Raw genomic sequence first — 18,800 nt, 5'->3', positions numbered from 1 at the left:
CGGCTCATATCCGGTTCGAAAATATGATACATGTCTCATATCCGTTTTGAAAACGATCCAAATCTGGCGGAAAAATTAAGCCCGTATAATATATGATCCTGAATACGAGCACACCTATACCCACTCAGATTCGGTCTCATATAAATTTTCATAATATAATCCTACCCGAATAACCGAATATGATCCACGGTTCATATTCGATTCAAACTCATATACATATTATATTCTAATACCATCATATTTGTAAGTAAATAGTCATCATTTTATAAAATTTTATTATCTTATTTAAGTTTATATCTTTATAAAATATGATTTATTTAATGTGATCATGCTTATTATCTTCATATATATTTAATAAATAATATATACCAACATATAATTTTAAGTTTTAATTTAAAATTATTATTCTTTATAATATTATGTTTACTTAGACCAAATGATAATTATTTGAATAACTGAAATAATAATGATATTTAGTGTTAGTGGATCATATCTGGCTCATATTCGATGGATCATAAACTACCCGGTTAAAAAATTGAATATATTATACTAGATCATATTGGGTTCAGATCCGAAACTCAAATACCCGGGATCGGTTTATATCCGAATAAAACGATCCCGGACCCAAATCTGGACACGCTAAAAATAATATGATCCGGTACTTGAGCAGAGGGGTACCCGGGATCAACCGGATCATTTTACAGCCCTACACCAATATACTGCGGGCCAGCTTTAGTTGTACTCGTCCTCAGACCTAGTTCTTTTCCATCCATTATCTGTTTTTCTTGTTTGCTTTCTTCTTACCCCTCTTGATCTTAACTGACAGTGCATTTGAGACGCTCTTGCCTTCGAATTTCTTGGTCAGCTTTACCACGCTTGACATACCTTTTCGTGCAGCTGCCCTCTGCTCAGGCCTACGACTCACCATCTTTCTATCAAGTGGCCAATAAGCATAAGGTTCAAGCTTATTCTTTCTCTTCACATCACCAGCAGCCTTTTTGCTGGCATACTCCGACCCTGTGTTGGCCCACCCAGACTCTGAGGTTTTCCTACGCTTTTGAGCTTTTTTGGAGTTCTCAGACACATGGCTACCTGCTTGACTTCTTGACTCTGAGTCAGGTTCAGAGGGCATCTCTCTTTTTGGTTTCTGTCCCTCCTCGTGGATTATCAGTCGACCTTCTGCATCCATCTCTAGCTCATCATCAGACTCTGCCTTCTTCTGTTCACTTGATCGAAGAGCTGCCCTTGTCTTCAGCCGATCAAGCAGATCAAGAGGCTCATCATCTTTTTGATCATATGAATCTTCCGGCAAAAGTTTAGCTGCTTTCCGCTTTCTCTTGGACCTGGACAATGAAGATGAAGTATTCAGATTTAGGTCAGCTCGGGGAAGTTAATTAAAATCCCAGTATCACCATACTCACTTCCCTGTCAAAAGTTGACAAAGCGCTTACTACATTGAAGAGGTTAGCGTTTAATAGAAAAATTGGTACAATATAATGTCGCACGTCGACAAGCATTTGGTCATATTCATTGTGCAAGGTATGTTACAATACAATTTAAAAGTATCGCCAGTGTTGTGTGATGCGCAAGTTAAACTTCACACATACCTTAGTGTGGATGCTTTAGAGTTAAACACTGACACATTTTTTGTCTGTCGACCAGACACTGTCTCAGCACCCATGTATTCATTATCACTGTCTTCATCTTCTTCGTCGCCAAAATCAGAAAATATTTTTGTATGATTCCATTTGCTTGCTCTGTAAAGTAATAAACAAAACATTAACTTCTGAAAATCACCTGTGTGAGTGTGCCAACAAACAAACTACAACTTGTACTCATACGATCATGCCCAAAATCATTTGACTGTCACACCATACTCAATGACAAATATATATATGAAATAAAATTGTATTACTTAGGACGGGTCATGTTCCTCTTAGAACTATTAGCCTAAGAACCCTTAGAACCTTCTAGTATTAATTAGGGTTCTGCAACGGAACTGCACATGCAAAAAATGTGGTGTTTATGTTTTATATTCTAAAATTTTTTTCGAACACACACAACGATTCAAAAAACACGTATTTAGATTTAAATCCTGAAAATCTATTTAAAATTTAGGGTTATGCAGCAAAACCTTAGTGGTTCTAAGGTTCTATTTTAAGGATGGGTTCTCTCTTGAGCGCGACCCAGATTAAGATTATTAATGGAACCGGTCATTTACGATTTTTATTGTTATCATGTAAAACCTCTCAGAATATCTTCAAGTATGCTTAGCAGAAAAGTTGTTGGTTCTTATCCAATTGTTTTCAACAATGGCAGTCTTTGCATGATCCTAAAAGCATAACTAAATAACTCTACATTTTTTACTAGAGCTTATATAAAATCCTTGAGAAGATAGTTTCTAACCATAAAGACTTCAAAATGAATTAGATACATGTTGCAATACCCATAATTTATATCCCTCTATAATTACAAATTGCAAGACATTTATTTGGACTAAACTATAAGTTTGATTGGAACCAGTTAGTTAACACACAATACTATGATTTAACAGTACAATGTGTCCAAACACAAGTAAACATATGCATACAGCTAAAAGAATTAATAAAGCTCCAAAGCTCTGGCTGTTGTAAGTTTATCATGGACTGGATGCAAGAAATACATAGACATTACCGTGAAGTAGTTGCTTTTGAGAATTGAGATCTGGTCTCTTCTAGATTAGCAGCAAGTTTCCTCTCCTTCCTCTCCTTCATCTGCATTTAAGGGAATGGGTGGATTATATATCTAACTCATTTCATTTAGACCAAGAACAGTGCACTCGAATATACCTTTCTTATATTGGTAAGAAGTTTCATGTGCTCTTCAGGCATTACTGCTCTAACAGCATCAAGACCACATTTCTTTACAAGCATCTCAAGTAGTAGTTTAACCTGCATGTGTAAATAAGATCACTACCATTATGAGCGTGTTGACAAAATATTAGTGTCAAAAAGAAAGGCACAAAAGTGTGACCAATCCACAATCATAGATAACAATGATAAATAATGGAAACAGAACGAGTATTAATCATACAAATAAAAGCATACAAATAGCAACCTTAGCTTTAAAATGGTTCTTCGTACTATCTTGCCAGTTTAGTAAACCTTCAACTACAGTCCTTAGATTTGCATGCAAACCCTCAGCATGCGATTTAGCTACCAGAACTTTCAATAAACCTAGATTAGCCTGCATTGGCGTTGAAAAGCGCCGTGTATTTTAGTGAATCTGTTCATGATATAAATTTGACATACAAACGGACAACAGGTCCAAGCTATTGCAAACATACTTTAATTATTTCTCTATTTTTCCTCTGGAGGAGGAGCAGCGCTGACGGAAGAACATTATAAGCACTGGAAACTAAATCAGTGAACTCATAGGCCAAGCGAGCTAAGCCTTTTACTGCCGCACTGATAGAATGAGGGGTCTCACTAGCCAGTCCTCCAGCCACCTACAACACAGGTGGTAAATAAAGCACATCCACAAAGGTAACTATTTTTTGCATATTAAATCAAGCAATCCGACTACCATGTAAAAATACTGCCGCAAATTTTCCTTCTTGCCGCCCCTATTTTCATCTCCACAGGCATGACCAATTTGCACAATAATATCATATGCCCTGTTCCTTGTTTTCTTATTAGCCTGCAAAGAGTAAAATTATCAACAGGCATACTTCATCATATATGCATACAAATGCTGATGCCAACTCTAAAATTTTTCTTATAGAACTTACATTATCTTCTAGGAATCTTTAAGAAAATATCTAAGAACATATCTAAAAATTATGAATACACTACTAAACAAAATATAGCAATATATAAAGTACTGTAATAGAAAATTATTTGATAAAACACTTATATGATAGAGGGATCAATATAAAGAGGACTGAGAGGAGAGAGATATTGGTCGATACTTCAGTGGTATAAATTATAACTACTGCAAGTACAAGGAGGCGAGCCACTATTTAAGGAACAAATGTAAAATATACTACCTACTGGTACGTCTACTGCAATAATTTATAATAAATATTGGCTAAACTTACTGCACTATAATGTCACCATGCCAACCTCAACTGGCATATTATGACCTGCTAATATATATGATATAGCAATATGTGTCCATAATACAACTTGCATAGTTTAATACTGGAATAATACCAACAGACTATGTTGTCATGTCAACTTATAGTCTGATAGTGTTAATTTTTAGTTTCTACTGCAAGAACCTTTTCAATCAAGAAACAGATATACAGGTTCACATAAAAGCAAGCGGATGACATACAAAGCAACAAAAAATATACACCAAGATTGATCTACATATTGGTAGCATGGTTCATCACAAACTGATAAAAAAGGATAGCTTCATGCAGGAGTTCCAGTAACTAACGCAAAATACCTCTTTCAAAGCAAGCATGATTTCCGTCAAAAAGGAAGCAATTACAGCATGCCTTCTCTCTTCCAAATTATCCTGCGGGTAATTCCATATAATACGTCAAATGATATATTATTTGCACACACATTAATGGAAGTATGGAACCATATCAATTTGTATAAAAAAGATTTTGGATCAGTAGATATCTCTCGTTACCTTGGACACATGCTCAATTAAGTAGTACAAACAGTCAAGTCTATGACGTTTAGCTGCAAAATGGCAAGGCAGCACTTCTATCATCATATTAAGCAACTCCTCAAGCTTTCTTGAAATAAACCCATCAGAAGACTACCATAACAAATCATTAAAACTATCAGTTTCAGAAAAACAGCAAAAAAATATAGGACAGAAAAGTTAGGGTGAACATAAATTAAGATATAAAATATTATTCACCTTCAACTGCATTGTCCTAGTTACTTTGTTGTAGTCAAATATTAAATTATGGTACAGCTAATGTGATTTTAAGCATATTCTTGTCTACTAAAAGGCTTATTCAAATATCTTTTCAATAGCTGATTTTTAAAGGATTCTACTTATCAGCTTCATTTTCAACATGACATATTGTTCAGATATTGATACAATTCAAAACTTTAAGCAATTCATTGGTTTAAAACATGGTTGTCACGAAGGTAAATCAAGTTGATGGATCCGGCTAGTCGACTAGTCCATGACTGGTCGACAACAAAATATATTATTTAATTAAATATTATAATATATAAGTGGATAAAACTATATCATATTACAGATACTCTTATCCACATGTGCATATATACACACAGACACAAACATGATTTAAATGCATTTAGAAGAAGAAGAGATATATGCTAAAGATATAAAGAATTTCTCACATTAGTTTAGGATTTAGGGCTCAATTACTTGTTTTTATTTGTTAATACAATAGTTTTGAAACAGGTTTTGACCAGTCTGGGTCTTTGAAATCACCCATCGACACCCCGAAACGACTAGTCGACCAGTTGGTCAACTAGTCGCCCGAAATATGCTTTCTTCTCCAGTCTACAAGTTCAGTCGACTACTTATCCTCGAATGCTCGACTAGTCAACCATGGTTTAAAAGGTAAAAATGACAACAAATCAATTAGATATTGAGAACGAATACATAAAGTTAAGAGACACTTAGTTAAATTCAAACATCGAACGGGATATTATGATCAGAGAGGGCAGCATATTAAAAAAGTGCAGCTTGTTGACAAGGAATGAAAATCTACCTTGAGAATAACACAAAGAACTTTGTATGCCTTCTTCTGAATCATCCCATCACTATCCTACAATCCATAAGTACCATCCTCTAGTTAATTTAACATATCAATCAAATATATATCTAACGAAGTATATTAAAAAAATAGATACAACTTATGAACCTTCAACGCAGGCTCTATTGCAACAAACAGAAGATCTGTCTCTTTGGGGTCCAAGCCAGGCAAAAGGGAAACTGCCAAGTCAAATAATTGTGCCCTGTACAGGCAATGCAAAGTAGGATCAGACGCTCTCAAACCCATCCCCACCCTTTCCCTAAAGATTACCACTATATACATATATATGTAGTATATAACACAAACGCAGGACACAAAAATAACTGTAAAGCGAGAAGTTACAAGCACCTTGCCACTGACAGAGGAACTTCTGACGATGAGCTATCAACCTCCATAGAGTTCGAACTTTTAGAATTTTGTGCTTTGCCAGCCTCTTCAGTCACCTTCAATAGCTTCCTCATTGTAGCCGTATAAAATCTAGAGACCACAACTTTATCTGATATTGAAGCGAATTCACCAATTGTAGCCTACAAGAAGTGTAGATGTCGTAATACAAAAACAGCATTTTGATAGATAATATAAAACAGAATTCAAACACATTAGTACTGAGGTAATTCAGAGGACACAGAAAGAGTAAACTAGAACGAATCATATAGAATTATATATACATATACTCTTATCAAAGGTTAAAGTAACACGGTACAGACAGGTACCAGAGGGATATGATTCCTCTCAATATATAAATTCAATGGAAAAAGGTCTAATAACTTTTACTCGAGACCCATACCAGCATATAAAAATTGAACAAAAAGCATAACTGAAATGATTTAGCAGCACTGAAGGAAAATAAGACCAAGTTTTGAGTTATTTTATACTATAATTTCAAATTAAATAATACATCAGGCTGATGCAGGACAAGAACCGTGGAGAAGGATTATCAAACAGTAAAAAAAAAAAGCCTTAGTGTTTAACCACAAATTCTGGTCATCCACTACCCCAAGGGTTTCCCTAGTCCCTACCAATCACAGAAGACAGAAAGTGAAAATGGATCTCAACTCAAAAACAAAAACTCTCAAATTTTTAATCATCATAGTGTAAGCTAATCAGCATGGAAAGAATTACATCAACTATGAGGCTCGCCCTAATAAATATAGATAGACAAGAACGTGTAAGCTAATCAGCATCTAAGAAATTACAATAATTATAAAGTAACAATTGGGCATATTATAAAGTACCTAAAAACATATTTAATAACAACCATATAGCTACAACCCTCATAACTAAGAAGATAAACACATAATTCTCTGTGAAAGGTAAAATAAAACAACTAAACGATATTATATAAAACTCAATGTTATTTTAACTTGTCCCTGTCATAGGCAGTTGTGGATGAAGAAATGAATCCAGGAACTATAAACAACTTCTACATAAAATTAAGAAAATATAATAGTTCTGCCGTATTATATGGGTTAATTTCTTATTAAGATTCACTGTCAACCATAATTCAATATAAATTCTATATTTTAGATCTTTTAAATCATATTCAATATTTAATTTCAATTTCAATAATATAAATTTTATAATTCTTACACTTATATTCTAGAACTTTACATGAGTTAACTCCTATTCAAATTCCTATTCTATCCTATAAGTTTCAATTCAATAATGAATTTCTTACATATATTATATTTAAGTATTTATTGTACTACCTAGGGATGTCAATATCCACGTGTTTCACATGAGCTTAATTAATACTTGTATTATCATCTTACAGTATCAGCTCATCTAGAAGAAGGCCTCCCGTTTTGGATCTAAACCTGAAGTTGGCTTCAGGCATCATCATACCACCAAATTGATATTCCAAAGTCTACCCAGTGCTACTGAACTTGTCTGAATCCCAGAATGTTGACCAGACACTAGAATTTTATGAACCTAGCATCCGCTAAGAAAAATCTTTTACTTTACTGTCATACAGAACTCTCTGATTATATTTGGGCATAAAACTTATCCTCTGTTTATATACATGTGTTAAACAATATGAACTTCATGCACAAACTAAATTAAGCTCAGGCCCCTCGATCTTCAACAGTTAGGACTTAAAATTCCCTGAACCTCAAAAACCTGTGCAATGACGCATAAACCTCTCAGAGAGTTAGGAAACCTTAAAAGGTTAAAAAAAATTGGCAGGCTTGCAGCACACCAATGTTTTCGAAAGTAAAGCAAAAACATGTGCTCAAATTACTAGAAACTATACACATGTAATTAAGTACAGCATATTTAGAATTTGCAAGTAATTGATAACTATAGAAACAGAGTGCGTGATAGCTTTTATGGGCATTTGCTGCTTTGTATGGACGAGAAAACACTTTTTGGGAATGATATGTACCTGAAGAAGTCCACCATCATCTTTGGAAGTCTTTAAAAAGATCCCTGACAAGACGGACAAAATCTCACGAGCAGATGATCGCAATGCATTTAAATTCTTAGCTGCAACCTCTGGAGTATAGCTGGCAAGTGCTCGCTCCCTTGGATTGTTGGTTTCAGTACCAGATATATCGCCATTCCCTTCCAGTATCTTCTTGTTTTGCTGAATAAGAATCAGCAAACTAGAACATATTACACCACGAATATCCGGTTCATCACGTAGGGAGCCGCATAATGCTTTCTCTAAATCCTTGAAACTTTCAGCCGTATCCAGAGGATAGTTGCAGAATGATGGCAGCAGTGACCACAAAGAGTAAGTCAGTCCATCAACAGTCCTAGCTTCACGAATCTTTCCTTCTTGTTCAAGCTATAGAAAAATAGGATGAAAAGGCTAACGATTTTAATCAAAAATAATAATTAAAACAAAGGTGAACAGCTTCATACCACAGCAGACTTCTTCTTCATTAGGCCAATCATATCAAAGATCGACTCTGTAAAGAAGTTTAAACTTGAACCAACAGTATATTGCTTCAAAATTGGAAAAAGCCAGGCATTGACCTGAGACACGTCCTGGGCCTCCAACTTGAGGGGCAGAAGGCTTAAAAATGTTTCAGGACCCATTGCAACCAGAGCAGATCCTACACATTCATGCAACTGCAAGAGACTTGGTTTTATACACAAAGATTGCAGAGAAAGCTACTGGACAATTATTCATATTGAGAAGTACAAGCAGTTTATGACAACCTACCCACAACATGGTAACATTTAAATTTAAGGAATAAACATTGCACCAAACACATGTGGGTGACAAAAATCGGTAGGTCTTATACACTACTTAACCTGATTTCAAAAACTAGTGTCAATGAAGGGATCAAGTCCCCAAATAAGATCATATTTAGGATATTAACCAAAGTTATCCACATCACTGCAGATTAAAGTTTAGTTTTCACATCCAGGAGTTGGCACAATTTTAACAAAGTTTCAGGGTCACGGTATCATAAAAAACCATAAGGTACGATAAGAAAGCATCAGTACATTTCAAATTGAGTACTGGCCTGAACTTCTAATATATCAACAACTTAAGAGCCAATTTAGCTTGCTTTAAAAAATAGTTACTTGCAAACTTAATCCACACTTTGTAAAGTTATTACATGTTCTGATACTTCAATATTTAATGTATATACAACTTATCAAACTTTGAAAAAATAAAATCGATGCAAGGAGGGTAATTTTTCAAACTTGTGAAAAATTCAAACAATATGTAGCTGCTTTCCTATTCAAATACAAGTTTGTCTGAAGTCTTAAATCATAAGTTGTTATTTGCATGTAAATTTTAACTAGGGTGGGCAATCGGTTGGTATGATTCAGTTTCAACAAAAACCAAACTCAATCGGTCTTTAAAAGTAAAAACCAACCCATTAACAAACCATAAAAATTGGGTCGGTAAGAACCATTCGGATCGGTTAGATCGGATATCCGTCGGTTCGGAAAATTCTGTCATCCCTAATTTTGACTCATTAAATCATCACCAAACTGGCCCTTGTTGATAAAAACAATGGTCGTGTATCAATTTCAGACGGTGTAATTATTTCTCATAAGAGAAGGAAACTAGAATTGTCATAGTCATATACAAGAATGTTATACAAGATACTTATTGCTTATATTAAGATTTTCAACATCAACTGGACTACAGAGACTTGTTTCCAGGATATCAGTAGTTGCCCCAATTACATGTGAAAGCCCGATCAAAAAATTGCAAAAAAAAAAAGGTTTGGTCTTTACTCTTTAATAAGCCGAAGTGGAGAGCCTAGACCATAAAAGTTCCTAACTTAAGACACAATAGTCTGAAGAAAAGCACCATATAGTATGAATCTTCCAACTTTTTGCTGCATCTCTTTAAGCTCCATAACATATTTACTATAAATTTGTGGTCACAGGGAGGAGAGCTAAAGTGTGTACATGTAAATACAAAGAAAGAGGGTATCTTACAGAAGACAGAATGTAGATATCTTACATGTAGACAGAAGCAGACAAAGAACACAAGGTTGATCTATGATGACATTACCTGTTTCCTGAACGGGAAGTCTTCATCGGGCAACTTCTGCATGTCAGTCAGGTTTGTCAGTGTTCTCCTTAATAGGTATGAAGAACTGTCACCTGTAAAATAGAGCTTGTAAATTTCTATAACTTTGTCAATAACTGTTTCATTATCCAGATAGAATAATATCGTCACTTGTAGCCACGCACTCAAATCAACATAACTCATTGCTAAAAGCCTAAGACCCAACTCAGAAACACAGTAATTCTAATAACATATGTTATATCAATTTCCAGTTAATTTTTAGTTTTATCAATTTGAGGTAGGAGCACTAGTATCTCAACTATCCCATTATTCTTAATTCTAAACACATGTATATACAGAGTTACCAAGACTTACAAAATAGTACAATATTCAACTCACCTAACTTGTCAAACATTGCTGAAACAACTTGTAAAGACGTGTCCCAGACTGCAGCATATCGATAGTCGAGTAAACTCTCAATAGTTGCGCACACTTTCTCGATGATAGTCGGAGCAGACTTCCGTGATCCTATTTTTGCGCTTTCATTGATCTGATTAACGCCTTGTTTTATTAAGGTGTCATCAATGCATGAACATATTAAGCTCTTAAATGCCTCTATGGCAACATACAACGGTTCTTCATGTTCAGAAGCCATAACATCTGCAAAAATGTAACAATTTAATTTGTTTTAGTGAACCGAATATAATTTCTTGGAAGGATTTTACTATTGAGTACAATCCACAGCTTCCGATGTAATTTACATATGTATCATTATGCACCATTACACTTGTTCATTTAAAAACGAAATAACATTCCAGAGAGGGGGGAATAGAGGATAGAACAGAAGTTAAACCTGCGAGAGCACTAAACACCACAGGGAGCTTAACTACACAAATTTGCCTATTTATCAAAAAGACCTTTTTCATCCCTGCGTCTAGTAAACGAGCAGTGACTGTCATGCTATCCGCAGATGTCTCATTGGTAGAGATCAAGACAGCTAAAGAGACTAACAGATCAAGAAGCATTTCAGCTGAAACTTCTCCTTTCTGGTGACGACAAAGCACATTTAGGCTGTCAGTTATGCGCCTAGTAACAAGGGGCTGATGTAGTTCCAGTAGGGATTTATAGTACTTCAGGATATTGGTTGACGACTTCAAAGACAATAGAGGAAGACAATCTCTGAGAGCATCCAAAATGTATAAGACCTCCTGGGCACCTTTAGGTCCTTCCGAAGAACTCGCATTTGATCCTCCAGCGAGCAAAAGAAACCTTTCGAAAATGTTTGCTATAGCTTCACTAGCAGGAGCAAGAATGGCAGTACCCTGAAAACTTTGTAGGACATCACGGAGGCATACATGTGTTTGCCTTCTTACCTGTATCATAAAAACAGGGGACCAGTACGGATTAACTTCCTTCGGACTTCATACTACTATCAAGAAAAAGAACAGCTTGAATCTTTAATATCAACAATCAAAACCATCCCAATTGCAGCTGTGCAAGGGCACCCACCCCTCTTCTTCTCAGTTAAAACTTCAGTAATAACTCAAAGAGGGAATTAAAAAACTAACACATTAGATTCTTTATTGTGATGGCCGCTAGACTCTTCGTATATATGCCTTCTGAATCTTTGATCACTTACAATCGTTCTGATTACAAATTTCTAAGCGGTACTAACATTTACATTACTGCAGCTAAAATTAAATTACATAACTAATAAGCCACCACTCCTTATAACCATTCCTACAATCTAAACTAAGCATATATGCACATTCCTAACACAATTTAATATATCACAATTCATAAAATACAAAACCTACATTATCACTAATCACTAATTACTAAATACTCAAAAATACATATAAATAATTAATTTATCGAGAAAAACCGACCTTACTCCGACTATCTGTGGCGTAACTAAGCAAAATTCCGTAAAGCTGCGACACATCATTCCAGCTTACACTCCCTCTAACCACCAACAAACACGACACACACTTCAACCCGGCGGCAACCCCTACCTCACTCACCTCCTTTCCTCTTAAAACCCTAACCACCAGCTCCGCCACAAGCTCAAACTTCTTCTTCACAACCGCGCCCGACAATCCCGGCAGAATCAGCGACAAAATCGCGAGGAGCGAGTCGAGCGCGTGACCCGACGGCTCCGACTCGGACGAGATGCGGTCGAGAGACGAGCAGGCGGCGCCGAAGTACGCTACGAGAGAGAGGGGCTGGTTGTTGTCTTTGAGAGTTTGGGACATCGCGCCGGTGACGGCGCAGAGGTGCTGGTGGTGCTCGGCGGTGGAGGAGCCATATTTAGAGAATATTTGGGAGCAGAAGTCGTCAGTGTCGGCGATCAACAGTGGCGATTCCTCCATTTTTGCGGTTTTGTTTTGTTTTGTTGGCGAGAGAGGCGAGATCAGAGAGACACAGAGAAAGAGATACTAGGGTTTTATTTACAGAGACAGAGATACTAGGCGAGATAAGACTTTTACGAAATTTTAATTTATTAATTTTGTTTTCCGATAATTTTACATTATTAGGTTTTATATATATTAACTAGGAATTATGTCCGCGCGTAAATTATTAAAATTTTCATTAAAATAAAATTGAAAAATAAATTAAACCAATATTAACATTATATTTTTAATTATTATTTAGTATATTATGTATATTTACAAGTACTGTAGCATCATAAAATAATTATTTGGGATTTATGGTATTCACCGTTAAATATTGAGATTTATGCTAATAAAATATAGTGAAGGTAATATTTGTATCTGAATAAAATTTTAGACTCCCTGTTATCGGACATTAAATTATATCTGCATAACAGTTATTTTTTAAAATCTAACAATATTATCTTATAATTCTTGATTTTCATATAATTGTTGCTTTTTATAATTAATTAAATTTCAAAATAAGTAAAAGTTTGGAATTCAACCGCCACAATTATATGAAATTTGAAATTCATGTTGATAAAATATTGATCGGAACAATCTTAATTTTCTTTTACCTTTTAATAAAAATTTATTATTAGATTTTGGTATTGAATAATATTTTTGATATAGTATTTTTATTTTTGATATAATTAGAAATAAAATAAAATATTTAAGAGAATAATATTAGTAATTGGATCGTAATTATAAAGTTTAATTTAAAAATTAAAATTATTATTTCTACAATTCTTGATTATGTTGATTTTCCGAACTTGAGTTATATTTGCATATAATATTAAATTTAAATTTAAAAGTGAATAAAAAAACTAATACTTACAGTATATAATATTGAAAAACTAAAAATTTACGCTATCAAAACGTAATTTATAACTCCAACATACAAAATAATAAGTTTCGATTCTCTTAAATATCAAAAATCAATCCTCTAAATAGAGGTCAAAAAAATTGTCCATGTATCATGTTACAAAATTATTATTATTATTATTATTATTTTAATGATTACTAAATATATATTGTTAAAATTTAAAAAGATATAGATAAATAAAAAAGTGAAAATAGATTTACTGAGTTTATAAAAATATGAAAATTATTGTGAAAGAACATATAGTTAATATTTTATTATTTTCTTAAAATTTAACCCTAAACAAAAGATATATATATAGCAAGAAAATTTCATAAAAATTGAAAACTTTTATTTACATTTTTATAATAATTTTATAATCTTTTATATAAATATTTGAAAACAAATTTATATTTTATATTTGATAAAAAAAATAAAAAATCAAAAAAGTTAGTTATTGTAATTTATATATTAAAGTCATATTTTCTTAAAGAAATATTTTAAAAAATTTAAAATCAACAAAATTTAACATAATTCTTAACTAACTATAAAAAGTATCTTTCTTGTAAATGGTAAATCTACTTATTATTTCACTTTTCAACTATCTGTCTAATAGGCACACTAATCGCAACACATCATATACAACGTTATCAATTTCTACTTTTCTTTGTTTAAATCAAACACAATCTACGGTGTTCATAAAACTTAATGATTTAATATCTTCACAATTTAATTATCATTAACATAGAAGAATCTCCAACTGGACAAGTGTTATGGTCAAATACCAACTCGGCGGATGATTGCGTAGACCTCGCCTTAGTTTACGGAAAGGACCAATCTTTGAGATTGTCCTCGCCCTTTATATCGACCTCGCCATCTATGGGGGCCCACGAAGTACGGACCGGTAACAGATGAACCCGGGTCAACAGGACGGTCCTCGCCCATTGAGTGTCCTCGCCCAATATGGACCCTCGTCCTAGGCATGTATCAGGCTTCACGGCTCAGTGGCTGGCGGCCCAAGTCTTCAAGAGGGTCCTCGCCCATTGTTGAAGGACCTCGCCCAATGCTTACCTTCCTCGCCCAATACTGAAAAGGGCTGGCTCTCAGGCCTAGTTATTATTGTTTTATCTAGGGCCCAGGCCCACCATCAGCCTCGCCCTAAGAGAGGACGGAGGGCTGGCCTAAACAGCTGAGTCTGAGGAGGTCCACGTGTGCTAGTGATGGTCAGCCCACCTAGTTCCATGCTCCTCGGAGGAGGCTGGGCTCCAGAAGCCCATATTCGTCTGATCTGAGGCGGTGGCCCATAGCTGGAACCAGGGAATGAGAAACCTATTCTGATTAGGTTACTTGTTCCCCAAGAACTACGTCCGGCTTGATCCCTATAAATAGGGTACGTAGGCACATCGTTTGGGGATAAGTCACAACCCTTGCAAGAACGAATACTCCTTCGCTCTTGTGAGAAAACCCTGATTCCCTGAACGATCTCAGCCAAACCCAAAATCAGCACCCATACTCCGTCGTCCACCGTCATCGTCCGCCACAAGTTCCAGCAACCCTCCCCGAATCTTGTTATCACCAGATTCCTCCGTTAACAATTGGCGCTAGAAGGAGGGGATTTTGACATCTATTGGAGGAAGGATGTCTCAGGATATGAAGAACGACGCTATGGATCAGAACCAGAAGGCTCCGGTAGACCCAACTGTCATCGAGATTACTGATGCGCCACCGCCGCCACCGTCCGATAATCAACAATCCCTACTCAATACTCCCTTGACGACAATTCAAGCACCCATCATGATGTCCAACACCCAGATCTTCGACACCTTCGCTGCCTTCATGATGTGCTCAAAATAAGATTTTAATCGCAAGTGCACGATCCCGTTTTAGTAATATAAGATTCGTTCCAAGGACTAAATTTATTTTCGCGAAAACTTAATTTTTAACTTAATCAAATTAGACCCAAAGATTTTGAAGAGAATATCTTAATCTAAATTATTTTTTTTAATATTTAAAATTTCAATTTTTTATCAAAAACTAATTTAAATAAAAAAAAAACTAGATAAATTGCTAATGCATGAACTGCGGCGAGTTGACTAAACAAATAATAAAAGAAATCGAAATACCAGCGAAAACAAACAGAAATACAAAGAGATGGTGGGGCACGTTTAACATAAAACAAAAGAGAAAAAAGAAAAAGGAAGGAAAAGAAATCAGCAGCAGCGCGTCAAAACTCGAAACAGAGTAAAACAGAACACACCGGACTTCCGCAAACAAACCAATTAAACGAGAGTCGCCGGAATAAATGGGGTCACCGGAATAGCTTAAATCTCGCCGGAAAATTAATTTGACCGGAAAATAAAGCTATTTCAAATATAACAAATAAAAACCCACTAACCTCTAAACAAGATTTGACACTAATTTCTACTCTAAATAGCCCCTAAACTAACCATTTCTTACCAAAACAAGTTCCAAATCAAGCCAAAACAACTCCAAATTATACCAAACTTTAAATCTAACCTACATAAAATATAACTAACCAAAACCCACTAACCTCAAGTCAAAATCATAAACCAACATTTACACCCAAAAACCCCAAAATCAAGAACAAAGAGAAACACCAAAGCATACCAAACTAACTCCAAATCACACAAAACTTCAAAACTAGCTTATCTACCAAGTCTCTAACAAAACCCCATCAAACTACAAGCTAAAATCAAAATCTAGAATACTAAACCATTGAACCCACTAATAATATTGAGAATTAAAAGGGGCTCAATCTAAATACTAAAAAATGCAAGCTTAAAACATATAATTAGGCTCCTTTCAATCCACAAGTAATTTTGAGTCTAATGTGGTTAGAGAAAGATTTCATAGCCTAGATGTAAAAGTAAAGAGCAAGATTTAAGAACAAAAAAGAATACTTGTATTGATATAATAAAAGTGTTTACAAATTTAGAGTGCTACTACTAGATCTACTACATAAAAGAGAGGCTACTAAAAATATGAAACCCTAGGTTGCTTGAAACATGATGGGAAGATGTGTATTTATAGGGGGAAATTAGGGTTGAGGGGGGGTGTAGGTGTCCCATCTAGATGCTTCCTTGAGAATATTCCCCTATGATCCTTTTCTTCCCATCTTTTCTCCTTTTTGCTTTATTCTTTTATTTCTTCAAGCTTTTGCAATTTTCCTAAAAAAAAACAAATAAACAAATAAATAAGTGAGAACAAGCAATAATTAGGCATTTAAAATATACAAAAATATGCACTTATCAAACTTCCCCATACCTATATTTTGCTCGTCCTCGAGTAAAAATCAAAAGAAAAGAAAATAAACTAAGAAAACTAGATGCGATTCCTAGGCTCCTTTTCGTAGGCGTGACGGGTGATTTTAGGTTCACCAACCCGTTAAACTCGTAGACGATCTCTACAAGAGGAGTTTTGTCTCCTAAGGGTTTACAGAAGATATACCCATAAAATCTTCGAGACATTCTAGCAAGCATCCTACTCGACTCGACTCGACTCTATTTTCGTTGGTGTTAACAAAAAGTGTTTTTAAAGAAAATACGACTCAAAGACTCATCTACTAATAATCAAGATACAGTTGTCTCTAATCTACTTGCATCGACACAAAGATTTACTAGAAATCCAAGGAGTGTAAGTAATTTAAGGCCTTTGATGGATCCTAATTGTCTAAGAACACTTTCTCTTTTTCAACCAATTTTGAACTGACCCAATCTCTATCGAAACAAATATCTAGCCAAACTTCACAAACTCTTATTCTCTCTTTTTTTTTTTTTTCTTTTTTTTGCATTGACTTTATTTTGTCTGTTTTCTTAGGCAAACAATGTTACCCATGTAGCGAGCTTTAGGTCAGTGACTCCCAAACCAAACGGTCTTAGGGCACTAGGTTTTGAAATCCCCCGACGGACTTAATAACTCGAGTAACAAAGGCCACAAAACGAGACTAGCCAATCTACTTTTGCCCATTTATCTAAAGATTTTATCCATAAAAAACAATGGGTATTGAAGTAGTTTTTCCTTTTTCTATTTTTTTTTTCTTCTTTTTTTTTTTTCTATTTTTTTTTTATTCGCAAAGGTTCGATTCGACATTGTTTCAACATGTGGGTTCTCTCTCAGGTATCGAATAATATCACTAGACAATCTCTCCATCAAAGGTCTTGTGCAAATGTGTGTGCCATCTTGGAATTTAAAGTACAAATCGTTCGATACAAGTTTCAAAAAGACAACCTTACTCAACTACGTTCAAATTATCTAAAAGACACTACATATATATACTTTTCGAAAATATGCTAAACACCAACTACTCCTAAAGTTCGAGTGAGGGAAAGACAACTTAACTAAAACATCTCTATTTTTGGATTTTTCTAATTTTTTTAATTTTTAGGGATTTTCATTTTTTAAGAATTACACTAAAGCCCTCCCCATACCTAAATCATGCATTGTCCTCAATGTATGCAAAAGAGAATTGAAATGAGAGAGTAAAGAGGAAATATACCTGAATAAGAGATGAAAGGATTTTTATTAACTACTGAAGCAACTTACATGATCAAGGGTCGATAAGGTTGATGACCTCTTCCTCCGAATCAACAGGCAATTCTAAAAATGGTTTAAGACGTTGACCATTAACTTTAAAAACATTACCATTTTTAGGATCCTGAATTTCAACAGCACCGTGAGGAAACACAACTTGAACAATGTAAGGACCGTCCCATCTAGAACGCAACTTACCGGGAAACAAATGAAGCCTAGAATTGTAGAGAAGAACTTTTTGGCCGGGAGAAAAGGATTTTCTCAAAATGGTTTTATCATGAAAGGCCTTGGTTCTTTCTTTGTAAATTTTAGCATTTTCGTAGGCATCATTCCTAAGTTCGTCCAACTCGGTCAATTGTAACTTCCGATGACTACCGGCGGTGGGTAAATCGAAGTTCAATTCTCTAATGGCCCACATGGCCCTATGCTCTAACTCAACCGGCAAATGGCAAGCTTTACCATACACGAGTCTATAAGGAGACATTCCTAAGACGGTCTTAAAGGCGGTCCGATAGGCCCATAAGGCATCTATCAACTTGGTTGACCAATCCTTCCTATTCGAGTTGACCGTCTTTTCTAAGATTTGCTTAATTTGCCGGTTTGAGACCTCTACTTGGCCACTAGTTTGAGGATGATAAGGGGTAGCAAGCCTATGAGTGATGGAGTACTTCTTAAGAAGAGACTCGAATTGACGGTTCTTGAAATGTGTCCCTTGGTCACTAATGATAGCCC

The 18,800-nt window shown here is 35.1% G+C and overlaps 1 protein-coding gene across 1 annotated transcript; it reads right to left on the bottom strand.

The window, feature by feature from the left end:
• Window positions 1-527: 527 nt before the first annotated feature.
• LOC108209102 (uncharacterized) lies at window positions 528-12,696 on the bottom strand. The gene is made up of 18 exons (XM_017379846.2): window positions 12,113-12,696; window positions 11,077-11,596; window positions 10,623-10,883; window positions 10,227-10,318; window positions 8,606-8,815; window positions 8,124-8,528; window positions 6,086-6,264; window positions 5,846-5,939; window positions 5,693-5,749; window positions 4,624-4,755; window positions 4,432-4,503; window positions 3,565-3,678; window positions 3,326-3,487; window positions 3,097-3,225; window positions 2,829-2,930; window positions 2,674-2,753; window positions 1,608-1,757; window positions 528-1,343 (listed from the first exon to the last, which is right to left on the bottom strand). The coding sequence occupies exons 1-18, from the start codon at window positions 12,593-12,595 to the stop codon at window positions 773-775; spliced, it is 3,813 nt and encodes a 1,270-aa protein (XP_017235335.1). The 5' UTR covers window positions 12,596-12,696; the 3' UTR covers window positions 528-772.
• Window positions 12,697-18,800: the final 6,104 nt, after the last annotated feature.

Source organism: Daucus carota, chromosome 3 (assembly GCF_001625215.2).
Source record: "Daucus carota subsp. sativus chromosome 3, DH1 v3.0, whole genome shotgun sequence".
NCBI lineage: Eukaryota > Viridiplantae > Streptophyta > Magnoliopsida > Apiales > Apiaceae > Daucus > Daucus carota.
This window is presented reverse-complemented; position numbering and strand designations above follow the sequence as displayed.